General features: G+C 35.7%; 1 protein-coding gene across 1 annotated transcript; it reads right to left on the bottom strand.

The window, feature by feature from the left end:
- Positions 1–408: 408 nt before the first annotated feature.
- On the bottom strand, positions 409–10,430 carry LOC126656005 (protein CELLULOSE SYNTHASE INTERACTIVE 1). Its single transcript, XM_050350437.2, has 8 exons — positions 10,320–10,430; positions 9,916–10,112; positions 9,325–9,398; positions 5,658–8,715; positions 2,882–5,426; positions 1,815–2,269; positions 942–1,058; positions 409–843 (listed from the first exon to the last, which is right to left on the bottom strand). Exons 2-8 carry the CDS (start codon positions 9,979–9,981, stop codon positions 706–708), a joined length of 6,453 nt encoding a protein of 2,150 aa, XP_050206394.1. The 5' UTR covers positions 9,982–10,112; positions 10,320–10,430; the 3' UTR covers positions 409–705.
- Positions 10,431–13,676: the final 3,246 nt, after the last annotated feature.

Here is a 13,676-nt window from a genome sequence, read left to right on the forward strand (position 1 = left end):
GGAAAGATATTGGATTATTAGATTTTCAATCAAAAAAAAGAAAGATATTAGATGAACCGAACTTGACCTCTCATATACGGATTGAGATTCTCTCAAGTCTCAAGTTTATTTTTAACTTTAGGGGTCATGTTCACGATCTACAACGTCCATTACAAAATAAACGGTGTAGATAAAGAAATACAATAATTAATCTACACCATTCATTTTACTTACAATGAACGGTGTAAATCGTGAATATGACCCTTTCAAATTTAAATGAATTTAAGAGAATTTCAATCTCTCATATCAAGTGAACTTGAAAAGATCGTAACCAATTTATTAACCCTAAACACCAAAATTTCTTCTACAGGATAAAAATATATCAATTCACCCACAGGTTAGATTTTTAAAACACAGGGCAGAGAGATGTTAGAATCCACAAACAACACAATTATTTAGCTTTCGAATTGACAACCACACAAGTATTTCGGTACAAAAATTACAAAGATTTGATTTGTCTGTCCATATGGTACAAATTACACTTTTTATGACTTCAAGTTACAACAATCAAAACCTTTTGCAAACTATTTACACCTAAATGATCAATAAACTCAATTTGTAAATAAATTTTTTATGTAAAAAAAAAAACACTATACTGGCACAAACTTTTCTCTCTAAAGATTCAATTAAATGGCCGGAGTAATTCTTACTTTATGAAGAATGTCACTAGTTAGACCACTGGAATTCAATTTCCAAATTTCTTGATGGTCCTGATTTGCTTTCTGGTAATAGAGTATACTCCCCAGCAACTGTTCCTAGCATTACAACTCGATCAATCTGGATCGTTACTTTTCCGAAAGAGCTCTGTTGTTGGATCAAAAAAGGCAAGGTTAAGCGGCAATTGTCAAAGAAAAATCTCATGCAGAATGGGAACATATATAAAGTTTGATTGGTTAATTTACCTTCCCCATCTTGCTCTTATTTTTGCAAGATATATGAAGCTTCTGGCCTTTTGGAGGACTCTCAAAGGACCATGCAAAGCTCTCATCCCATTCTGGATTAGGTCCGGTTGATAAAACCTGAAAACAAAATGCATTTATGATGTTAACTTTCTTCTTTTATTGAAAAATTAAAATAACTATAACATGAGGCTCATCAGTCATCACAGGTTCAATTTAACGTTGTGAACACATTATCTAATCAGTTCCCATGCAACAGCCAGTTGCTTCCAAAGGTCTCGGAAAGAAACTGACTTTCTACGTAATATATGTAAAGATTAATCCTTCAGATAAATATAAGAGAAAAAAAAATGTAGATATGTTGTGGATTTGATCACGGTTATCATTGAGGGCCTATAAAGCCTAACCACCTTCAACAATCACTAAAAGTGAACTCATAACCGATGAGAAAAACGTGGAAATACAATTTACATGATTATTCAATGCATGATGGCGACCCTCGAATATGATAGGGTACTATATTCTCAATCAACTGAACTTAAGTTTAAAACAAAACAAGCTGGAATCACAGCTGCATGGAACCCTTTTCGTCCACGTTTGGAAAGAAGTAGAGGTATTAATTTAAATCCTATTTTACTACTTCCTTCAATATCAGTATGCTCAACTTTCTGCTTACATATTGTAGTCTGGTAAACAGAATCTATAACGGGCTATAGTTCAGATCATTGGTTGATGGAAATGTTTGTCATGTTGTGTTTGCTTTCAGTCCGTAATCAAGTTCATCTTTTCTTTTTCCAAACACATAAATGATGAAACAAGAACCCCTCTTACTAGAAATAAATTCAATTTGAGAGCAAATTCATAGAAGCATCTTACCTTTGTTTGTTTAGGGGGAGTATTGCTAAGTGTAAGTTTGCAATATACACTTGGATTTCCTACCGACTGCTTCATGTTGTTTCCACGTTTGATGATAACCACCAGTGTTCCAGGTAAACACTGTAATAGAAATTCAGCCTTCTCCTGGAATCGGGGTGGGCCAGTCTGAATCAGGTATTGCAACAAAGGAATAGCATCGGCTGCAGCAATGGATTGAGCTCTTGAAACTTCAGCTGGACATGCTGACCAAGCCTGCCTGAGAAGAAAAAGTGCATCTAAGGCAGCTTCTTGAGTTGCTTCTGAGCCGGTCTTGAGTGCTGTTACCAAATGTGGTATACTGAGTGTCGCAGGCTCAGTGGCTCTAAGGCGTGGGAAGTTGCTGAAGAGAGAATTAAGAGCTTTTAGATATTCCTCATGCACAGTACCAGTGGCCCATAACTCCTTTTCAATAGCAGCTGCAAGCCCAAAGCAGAAATTTACCGGACAATTGAAGATAGCCTCCCAACAAAGGGAGATATAAGGCATTATGCAAAATGCACGGAAGTAAAGCTGGATGTTGAACTAACATCAATCAAATCACTGGCTAACCAAGCTACATATCTCAGCTATTCAGATGGTTATATCCTTCAATAATCTTCAATACCTTATACAACTTAAATTAAGAAAAGGGTAAACACATATGATACTGCATGCATATAGGTAAAGGAAAATGTTGCACTACAAAATTATTTTAATAAAAGAGAAAACCTACCATTCATCTTCATGTCTTTAAGAATAAATGGGACACTTTGGCTTGTTAATTTTATTATCTTAATAGTATTTAAATAGATGCGTAGATTTGTCATATTTAGCATTATAGGTTTATGCTAAAGAGATGTTATCTTATCAATTAATTAAATATACGTTCATTTTTATTTCTGGAATAAAACAAAATAAACAGGTAAATCTGGTTTGGTTTTTCTAGTTTTAAGTTCAATCTGTTTTCAGTTTTAACAAACTATAAAATTCAGAAATTTTGCATATTCTAAAGGAGTTGGCTACTTGAGCGTGAATATGGAAAAACTTACCAGTAATAGCTCTGACTGTTTCACTGGAAGCATACTCCTGAATGGTGTGATTGGAGAAGAGAAGTTTAATAAACATTGCAGCCTGAACAGATGTCTCTAAATCGCCTGAACCAATCAGATCTAATACAACCTGAACACCACCAGCCTCAGCAACTGCTCTTTTGTTAGATCGGCTGCACATAACAAGGTTCTGCAAAGCACATACCGCCACGACTTTCATTTCTTCTGTAGGCTGCTCTTCAAGCACATTGACTAGTGCACGACAAGCTGAAACTGCATCCGCACTTCGAGCCAAGCTCTCATTCTGAAATAGATCTCCAAGAGCCAAAGTTGCCAGTAGCCTTGCCTGTTGTGCTTGAGTTTGTGGATCCAAGAGGTACTGGGATAAGGGCAAGATTGCAGCTTTAGTAACTTTCGAATCTCTGATTTTCACGTTGTTGAGTAAGACTTCCAGCAGCCTTGCAGCTGTTTCCTCACACTGATGACATCTGAGAAGTTCCAAAAGAGCTTCTATAGCACCACTTTCAGCCATTGCTTCAGCACTAGTTCCATCATCACTTTCTAACACCAAAAGGGCATTCAGAGCACCAACCACAGTGCTTTCTGAGCCAGAACGGAGCAACTTTACCAACACAGCAACAGGCACTTCCAAATAAAACTGAGAACTAAACTGCAAAATGCTAGCTAATACAGAAGCAGCTGACTCCCACAAGACATGGGGAAGAGATGAATCAGCTTGTAATACCACCTTGGATAGCTCAGTGACACCTCCTTCCTTTGCGATCTCATTGGGCCATGTTAGTGCAATGCTAACAAGGGCCTTGACAGCTCTCTGCTGCAAGATGTGTGTGCCAGAACCAAGAGCTCGTACGAGGGGACCAATAACCTGCTCTGTCACTGGATCCTTCTGAAGATGTTCTACCAGGAGCAGATGAGATAGAAGCTCAGCAGCTAACTGCTGGACTGCTGGGGCTGCGGAATCAAGCAAGGGAATGAGTGGATCAATCACCTGGCGAGAGCTTAGGGTGTAGTCAGAACGACATTGTGGATGCTCCAGAATGTTAACTAGAACTTGTAAGGCACTATGCAACCCATCAGGCCCAAATTCTGGTCTTGTTAGCAGCAAGAAAAGGGGTTCAACAACTTTTGCAGCAGACGGTCCCTTAGCAATGCTAGCGTTATTGGTCAATATTCTAAGCAACTCTGCAAATGAAGCACAGAGAAAATCTGGCGCTTCATGCAGAATATCAAGTATGCTTTCAATTACTCCAGCTTTTACCATTTCCATTTTACAAGCAGGTCTGTCTTTCCCCAACTTCACTAGTGCTCTGGAAATAGCCTCATGAAGCATGTAATTCCTACCATAGAGAAGGCCAACAAGAGGAATAACTGCACCATGTGCAGCAACTAATTCTGCCAGTTGTTCATCATCAACAAGTTTGTCAAGTGCGCGAACAACTGAATGCTGAGCAGGACTGAACTCGGTAACAAGGAGAGAAACCAGAGGCTCAACACAGCGTGCTGCAGCCATTGTGGACCTGATTCGTGTATTTCCAAAAAGGACACCGCATAACTCTGCAGCATCGCCTTTCAGCTCTACTGAACAATTAGAGGAGAGGATCCGGCAAAGCACATCAACTGCATTCATCTCAACGTCTGCAACTGCCAGAGCTCTTGATGGGTTTTCGCTCAATAACCTGACCAATGCAGCAATTGCAGCATGCTGTTCTTTCTCCATACCAGTATTAAGGATCTCCACCAAGGGTTGGACAGCTTGCCTGGAAGACTCCGCATTTCTGATGTGGTCAGCAGAAAATAGGCTTTCCAATGCTTTAGCAGCACTGTACCTTGCACCTCTTCCACCTAAACGTAAGACTGCTACAAGTTGACTGACAGCACCAAATGCAGATTCATGCCTCCTAATTTCAGCACTGCTAAAGAGAATCCCTAATAGATCAGTTGCAGCTTCCTCAGTTGCATCTTGGGGACCAAGTGAAAGATACTTAGTCAGCGCTTCCAAAGCACCTGATTCCACCATTACAATCTTATTTGATGGACAGTCTTTTGCAAGCTGAGTCAGAAGACCTAGAGCTAGAAAAGGTGCCCCAGGGCGATCCGGAATTGGTTTGAGCAGATCTACAAGGGCAGGTACGGCTTTTCGAGAAGTAGCTCCAATCCTTATGTCCTCAACTCTGAACAATCTCTCAAGAGCAACTTGGTCTGGATAATGCACCAAAGCAAACTCCTCTGATAATTCCAGGAGGTCAGCTATATCAACATCAGCACAGCCAAGTAAAGAGATAAGACCACCTGCTGCCCCTGAATTGGCAACAGACAAAAGAGTACCCCTACTACCATTACACACAAGACTTGTAATTGCTTGAGCAGCAAAATATCTGTTAGCAGACTCCTCTGACTTCAACATATTTGCAAGAACTGGTATAGACTTCATGGTTGCATTTGCACGTATGATGTCTCTATCTTGAAACAGTATCGCTAGCAATAAAGCACAAATCCATATGCTGTTATCCTCAATAAATTCATTCTGCACATAATACATGATTGGATTAACACAATAAAGAGTGTAGACAGAATCTCACTGCAGCAAAATTGTTATATGTAACAAGAGATAACTGTTAGTGTTAGAGCCTTCTTATGTTTGCACGACCAGATCATACAAAGATGATCCACATCGAGTTGTTTTCAGAAAAATGATGCCTAACAAGAACATGGAGTTATTTCACTTCGATAAATAAATACGAGATGAAGTTGATACCTGACTATATTGCATATAACAATGTGAGATTCTCTCTGTGAGAACCTCAACAGCTCCAGCATCCATTATCACGGTTTTGCTTTTTTCATCATGACAGGCAAGGACAGCGAGTAGCCATATGGCTAAGTTACAACCGTAAACAACTTCCGTTCCTGCATTAGAGTCACCATTTCCAGATTCTTCCCTAACATGCCTTGAGATACTTATAGCCTCCTTTACATCATCACCCTGAGTACCCAAAGAAGTCTCAGCAAAATTAAGCATTCCAACAAGTGACTGAATTATATGGGCACATGTATTTGATTGATTAAGATCTTCCACCACTCTCTGGTGGCTAACTTTCGCAGCACAAATAAGAAGCGCAGCTCCCCCAATTTTGACCCTTGGGTTTGTGGAACTGATTACCCTTCTAGCAACTGAATGTATACATCCAGAGGCATTAGCAACTGCATCGCCCAAGACAACAGGCTGATCTCGGCAAAGTCGAGACAAAATTTCAATAGCCTTATCCTGCAACAAAGGTGACGCATCTGCAATAGACAAAACTATTGGGTTTATACTTTTTGGGAATTCCGCTAGAACTGCCCATGCAGGTTTAACATGCTCACTGGCCCCTTCAGACCTTGACAAAATAGAAAGAGCATCTAGTGCCTCTGATGTGGCAATAGATATGCCATTACCAGATTCTAAAAATGAAACTAATGAAAGGACTGTTCCAGCTCCATTAACACAATCAGTTACAGCAATATCAATTTTTCGGGAACGAAGCAGACGAGCAATTGCTGCTGCCGCATGAGTTTTTCCAGAAACTGTCCCCTCACGCAAAACCCTGGTTGCAGGCAGTATAATTTCTTGAGGAATTGCTCTCTCTGAAGCTTCACTATCTAACATGAGATTTGCCAGAGCGCATATTGCTTGCTCTGAAACTTCCAGAGCTGAAGATCTAGCAAGCATCACTAAAGGAGACAATGCATCTCGAGCAACAGCCGCCACATCTCGGTTCTCTTTAATTGAAAGAAAAATGGAAGCAAGGCAGCGAGATGATTCTACCAAGATTTTTTCAGATTCAACGTTCAGCAACTTCATCACTGACCAAAGAGTTTTAACAGCAATACTACTTTCACGCATGTCCTTCCTGACTTCAAAAATACCAGCCAAAGCTGAGGCAGACTTGGCTTGTGTCTCTTCTTTAGTAGAGCTCAATATCTTAATCATTATCTCGATTGCATCATTTGAAGCACTGCCTTCCCGTAATATATCGCTCAAGGGAACCACAGAAAGCATACTTCTTAATGCATCCAAAACATACACTTTGGATTCAGGCAGATCACTGGTCAACAATGCAGTGAGCTGGCTGATAGTTGCCGTATCAGATTTATGGATTAAATGATTTAAAGTCTTGGCTGCAATTTCTTTCCCATTTGCACTTCCATTTTTAAGTAGCCATAATAATGCAGGAACGGCATCAGCACTTTCAACGCATGCACGTATATCTTCACTGTGGTTGCATAGGTTTCTAAGGATTGTGGCAGAATCTTCTTTGGCTTTGGCAGAACCAGTTTCGAGAATTTGAACCAGTGGAGGAATACCACCAGCAGCGGTGATGGCCCATTTACTTTCATCATTTTCGTTAGATAGAAGGCAAAGCAATGCAACTGCACATTCTTGCTGTTGTTCTGATGAAAGCCCGAGAAGAGATATTAACAATTGAACTCCTTCACGACCTTGGAGTGCACGCCACAAGCTACCTTCATTGTTGCAAAGTGTAAGAAGAGCTCTTACAAGCTCATCCTGAACTTCATTAGTGGCCATTGTGATCAAACCAACAAGCAACCGTTTTGCATCTGAGTTCACTAATTTAACTGAAAGTACGGCATTCCCATATAAACTGGCTAATGCTTCAATAGTACGCTCCTGCACAAGAAATGGTAAGCGAGGCTTGAACTGCTGAACCAAAGTCTGCTCAATAGACACAGGTTCTGATGCCCTAGTGAATTCAGCTTTGCTATCATAGATCATCAGCGCTGAAGCTAAAGCCCCTAAAGTATCAGCAGTCTGGACAGGTGAAGAGCACGATTCAAGGCTTTGACCAAGGCTAGAGATTACGTATGATAAACCACCAGAAATGTTTGCGAGAGCACACATGGCATTCTCCTGTAATGCTTGGGCATACTCACCCTGCATGAACTCTTTTGAGGGAGCTATTGTAGCATTTATTAAAACAGGAATGCCATTATGATTTGCTATCTCTCGTCTTGCTTCTTTACACTGTGCAGAAAGAGACTTAAGAGCACCTGCTGCTTCTGCTCTTACGGGGGCTTCATTACCAGATCCTATTAGCTTGAGCAGTTGTTTGGTAGCTTCAGCAGCCAGTACTTTAGAGCAAATAGATGCATCTTCCATCATCATACATGCAAGAAGAAAGCAGACATTAGCTTGAGTGTCGGACTGTCCCGTTGTGAGCAGCTTAACAAGTATATCCACCCCTCCAGCTTGTATCGTTGAAGACCAAAATCCCTCAGTGCTACTAGAGAGGTTTTTTAGTGCTCCAGTTAATAAGTTATCAACCAAATTGCCACTCTTGAGCCCATTTCGGAGCAACTCCCAGAGAACTGGCACAACTTCTTCAGTGGAAAATATTTTTGACCCAACATGATCTCTAGCTCCTCCTTGAGAGACAGCAAATATTGTCTTTGCCGCTGCAATTTGACCATCTGCAGAGTTAGATTTTAGGAGTCCAAGTAAAGGTGGAATGCATCCTCCAAGCAAGACTTTTACTCTCAGCTCATTCTCCTTACAGAGAGAGCCTAAAACAGTAGCAGCCTGTATCTTCACCCCAAGAGATCCCGATCGAAGAAGAGAAACAAGCACTGGAACAGCTTGAGAGTGAGATCCAACAGCACTGAAGGCATTTTCCCTCGTTTCAATAAGATCTAGCAACTGCCTTAAGGAATACTCTTTCTCTTGTACGGATGAGGAACTCTGCCGCAGCTGTTCAATGCATTGTGCAACACTTGCTAATGTCCCATCTGGATCCTCCATGCTACTACTACGATCTCTGTTTCATCATTCAAAAGCATAAGAAAACTACATGAGAACTGCCATTTATTTCATTTCTTACAAGACATTTCCTCCTAGTTTGTCTTGTGATGAGGAAAATAGCAACAAAGAACAAACAAACTCCAAAAAGAAAAGTTTAAAGACATCTTCTCTCTTTGAAAAGAGTAAAGAAACATAAACAATGAAAAGAAAATAGTTCAATAGTACATTTATTCTTCAACAGAGATGCACTGTAATTGTAAGCAAACCTCTGGAAATGTTACTTTACAGCCATATTATTACTTTGCGAATTTCTATGATATTCTTTGGGTATAACAATTTATGCAATCAAAATCATTCTAGATTCAGACGCTAAAGATAATTCAGAAACAGATAAAATCCTAGAATTTCAAATAAAACTAATAGTTATAAGACTAGAAAGAAAAGAAAAAAAAATGAACGACATGGAAGCAGTTCATGAGAAAAAAATGCATCAGTTATTGATAAACCCGCCTTAAGCACAGGTACCGGATAAAATAACATGTGCTGATAGCATCAGTATAATAAGCAGCCTGTAATTGCTAAAGTAATAGGATTTTGACGTTGCATCAGTAACATCCAAACTCACCTCAAACCCATCTTTATAGCTGAATGTGGTGTTGGGGGCTCCAAATCTTGAAATTTTGCATCCCCATTTTTTTCCTGCAATAATAACAGAAGAGAACGTCAAGCGTAGAAATTAAAACATCATACTGTCAATGTAACAGTTTCAGAAGATCTGCCAGCATTTTTGAAAAAGTTCACTAATTTGAACATGAAGTTACTTAAGAAGTCCATTGACAAGGATAAGAAACTTCCTCACTCATCGTACCCTTTAGAGAGAGCACAAAGAAGCATGAAGATAGGAGATTTCTTTAAACCATATCGTAAATCCTCAGGAATGAAGATGCAACACTAAGTCAGAATCAGAAGCACCACAGATTCGAGCGAACTTTGTTTGAAAGAACTGAATTCTTCAAATTACATCATTTGTTTTTTCAAGTTGAAAAGAAGCAAAGTGTAGCCAATATGAATTAAATTGTTTGGTTGTTGGAGTAATTAAAAGCAGTCATTAGTAGGAAAGAATGAGGACAATGGATCTAACATCTTCTACACATAATTCTATAAAACAAATCATCAAAATGAACACATAATAAATTAGATAATTCAGAAGAATTACCATGTCAGTAGTAGCAAGAGTACTGCCATTAGTGCCAGCATATCTCCAAGCTAGTGTAGCTGCCATCTTTTTTTAACTTCACTTCAAGATTCACAATTAAGTTGAAGATTGAGAATGAATTAAAATGAAAAATTTGACACTCCCCCTCCCTCTCCACTCCAGATCTACCTTGCACACTGTCAAAACATCAAATTCCCCTGCAAAATCTCACGCCAGATCAGATTAGCAGTCACTTCAAAGCAAGAACAGCTGCAATTCAATGCTAGCTCACATTTGCAAAAACGGTGTCGTTTTATGAGTAATTAAACTTTACTAGAATGAATCTAACAAATGAAAAAACAATTTTGAAAAGAAGAAATCAGTGATGAAATGCGAAAAAAGAAACAGAGAGGGTGTTTGGTTACCTGGAAAAAGAAGAATGAGAATGGGAAAGGGGAGAGAGAAGTTAGAGAGAGAAAGTAATCGAGAGAAGAGAAGCTAGATTACAGACATTCATAGATATATTACACACATCTAATTTATTGTCTGTTTTTTTTTACTGAGTAACGTAATTTTGTGATTCTATAACTAGATCAAATTATTACAAATATCTTAAACATCATTTTCAATTATTATTTATTTAAATATAAACTAGCTCATTATAAAAGTAATTTAAAACATTAAATATTTTATTTTATCAATTAGACTATTCTTTTGATATAGTTTCTTAATCTATAAAATTTACGGATTCAATTAAAAATTACTATCGAATAAAAAATTCTTATTGAACTCATAAATATTACTTTAAAATTTAAATATGTTTAGTTTGATGGAAGCAGTTTCCGTCACTGCTGAGCTAGGAAGCAGGGACACGAACACAGAAAAGTTGGACACTTGAATATGAATACGGTAAAACGGTGTTATTTTATGATATTTTATGTAAAGTTAAACGTTAATTGTTTGAAACGTTTTCCAAATGGAGCATGTTGATTGAACAAAGTATTTGTGTATCTGCCCGTTGAGTGTTAAGTGATTTTTTTTTTATTGTACAACCAAATAATAATAATAATAACAATAATAACAATAACAATAATCTAGCCAGCATGGAAGGACAAAGTGTATCCACCGACAGCCTCCCAAGCCTAAAGATCTAATCCGGCGCAGCATTTAATTTTAATTTTAATTATACTAAAGCAAAGGCAGAATCCATAACGGGATTCCTCAACGTTTTTGGTTTTGTAATTTAGTCCTCAAACTTTTACTTTCGTTAATTGCAACCCTAAACTTCTAATTTTGTCATGTCTGAATCCGTGACGAACAAAAGTTAGGAGCATGCATTACAAATATTTAACTAGGCTACTATCACAACTTAGATCCATCCACTTTAGTTTTTATTCAATTGACTTCCTTAACTTTAATTTTCATACTTCCTCGTCTTAAAATTATAATTTCACTTGCCATTTCATCCGTCCCACATAATTGCGACTTCCTTGACTTTAACTTTACGACTTTATTATTAATCTCGGTTTCATACCAAAAAAAAACTTTACGACTTTATTATTATAAGAAATACACAACATAAATTATTTTGTGAAATTTTACTAATGGAAATTAAAAGAGTGCATTACATACATATAACTCTGTTAAATTATAAAATTAAATTATTATTGCTGTTATAAGTAAATTCTTGAGTTTTAGTTATTCAATTGCTTCATTTTTATAATTTATTATGTATTTGACAAAATTTTAAATGCAAATTACCCTACTAAATAATTAAAAATTAATTATAAAAATATGTAGTTTGCTTAAATTTAGTAATCCATAATTTAACCACATAAAATAAATCTAAATCGCTTAATATAACATCACTTAATGAGTCATCTATTTAAGGAAATGATTAAAATTTATTATATTACCTAATATTTTAAACATGCCAAACATTGTTGGGTGGGTCAGTTCTAGTCAAATATTTTAAATATATCAATTTTAGAAATTTTTTAATAAGTACATTTCAATATTTAACCAATCACTCACTCTTTTTTAAAAAATATCAAAATTAGGACATTATTTCAATTTTTAATAAGTACATTTCATATTTATTTAATTCTAATAATCTAACTTTTTTTATTTGAGTATCAAAATTAGGACATAATTCATGAAATGCTCATAACTAAAACAAATTAAAAAATGATAATTTTTTGAAAAAAAACATAAGTAATTAACTAAAATTGAAATGTACTCGTTGAAAATTGGTTAAAATCGGTGTTTTTGAAAGATTTGGTAAGAATTAACCTCACCAAAAAGGTTTCGTATATTTAAGACATCAAGCCTATTATTAAATGTTGCTTTTTAAATAGGCTTAATTGCATAAAAAATTATCAACTTTCGCGTATTTTTAGTATTTAACATAATTTGTTTCTTGGCATAAAAAATCACCTATTTTAATTTTTCGCATATTTGTCCACGGGATGTGAAATGGCGCCGTTTTGAACGTAAAATGGCGCCGTTTTGCGCTTAATTTTTCAAAGGAAACGGTTATGTGGACGGATATGTCAAAAAATGAAAGTTGATGATTATTTATGCCAAAAAAAAAATTATGTTAAGTACCAAAAACACGCGAAAGTTTGTGATTTTTGGTGCAATTAAACCTTTTAAATATGATATTATTCAATGACATGGTAAAATTTAATTGAATTTGTTGATGAATGACAGAATAAATAAAATTTATCTATTTTTTTAGAACCCGTTTATTAAATTCAAAATTATAGTCATGTTTTTTTTATTCATTTAAGCCTTATAACCTTTTACTAATTAGTGTAAAATAATAAAAATATAAGTAAAATTAATTTTGACAGCTCTACCAATATAGATTTTTCTTTTAAATTCAAACCTTCTTATCTGATGCAACTGTATTAAAAAAAAAAAAAAAACCAACCTGATTCTAGCCGAGTAAACTAGAAAACAATAGAAACAAATTAAATTATAACACCAATCTATCTCAATCTTAGTTGGCAGAGACATTCACTTGTTTTTTTTTGTTAAAAAAATTTAGCAGCATAGTGGGCCAGAAAGATACACCTAAATAAGGGTGAATTTGTAATTCGATTTCTAATAATCTCTATTTCTTTATTATACAATAATCTGTTATACTAACTAAAACAACGGACAAAGGTCCAAATTCCCACCTAAATTTTATATAAAAGATTAAAAGATATAAAACTTGCTGATTATTTATAAAAAGAGTTAAATTTGTTATTTATGGATTATAAAAGAATAATTTGCAAAAAAAAAACTCAATATTTTAACTTATTGGTTATGAATATCACTTTTGAAAATTTATTTCTCTATCCTTTTTAGTTGTTGTAGACATCTATTTTTCGGACAGATAAAAAGTGATCATTACTAGAAAACAGTCAATTAGCGATAGATTTCCGTCGCAAAAAGTATTATTTTTATCAAAAAAAATATTAATTAAAAAAAATATTAATTAAAAAAATTATTTATTAAAAGTAATTATTTATTAAAAATAATTATTTATTATTATTTATTAAAAAATTATTATATTAGAATGCGGGAGTAAAGTGTAAAAGTAATAATTTGTTGTTTTTATTTACAATAATTATTAAAAAAATTATTAAATATTTCTTTAAAAATAATTAGTATGAAAAATAATTATTTTATAATACGGAGGTAAATTATGGGAGTAACTTTTTGTTACTTTCAGTTATATTTAAATATAATTTGAATAGATATATAATAAAAAAATTAGTTGGTTAAAATGG

Source organism: Mercurialis annua, linkage group LG7 (genome assembly GCF_937616625.2).
Source record: "Mercurialis annua linkage group LG7, ddMerAnnu1.2, whole genome shotgun sequence".
In the NCBI taxonomy this organism is placed as follows: Eukaryota; Viridiplantae; Streptophyta; class Magnoliopsida; order Malpighiales; family Euphorbiaceae; genus Mercurialis; species Mercurialis annua.

Bases quoted from the DNA above. Each gene is read 5' to 3' on its own strand.
- LOC126656005 (XM_050350437.2), bottom strand. From the start codon at position 9,981: ATGGCAGCTACACTAGCTTGGAGATATGCTGGCACTAATGGCAGTACT. The intron at 8,716-9,324 runs GTGAGTTTGGAT...ATGATGAAACAG, and splicing joins GCTATAAAGATGGGTTTGAG to AGATCGTAGTAGTAGCATGG. The intron at 844-941 runs GTAAATTAACCA...ATCCAACAACAG, and splicing joins ATAAGAGCAAGATGGGGAAG to AGCTCTTTCGGAAAAGTAAC.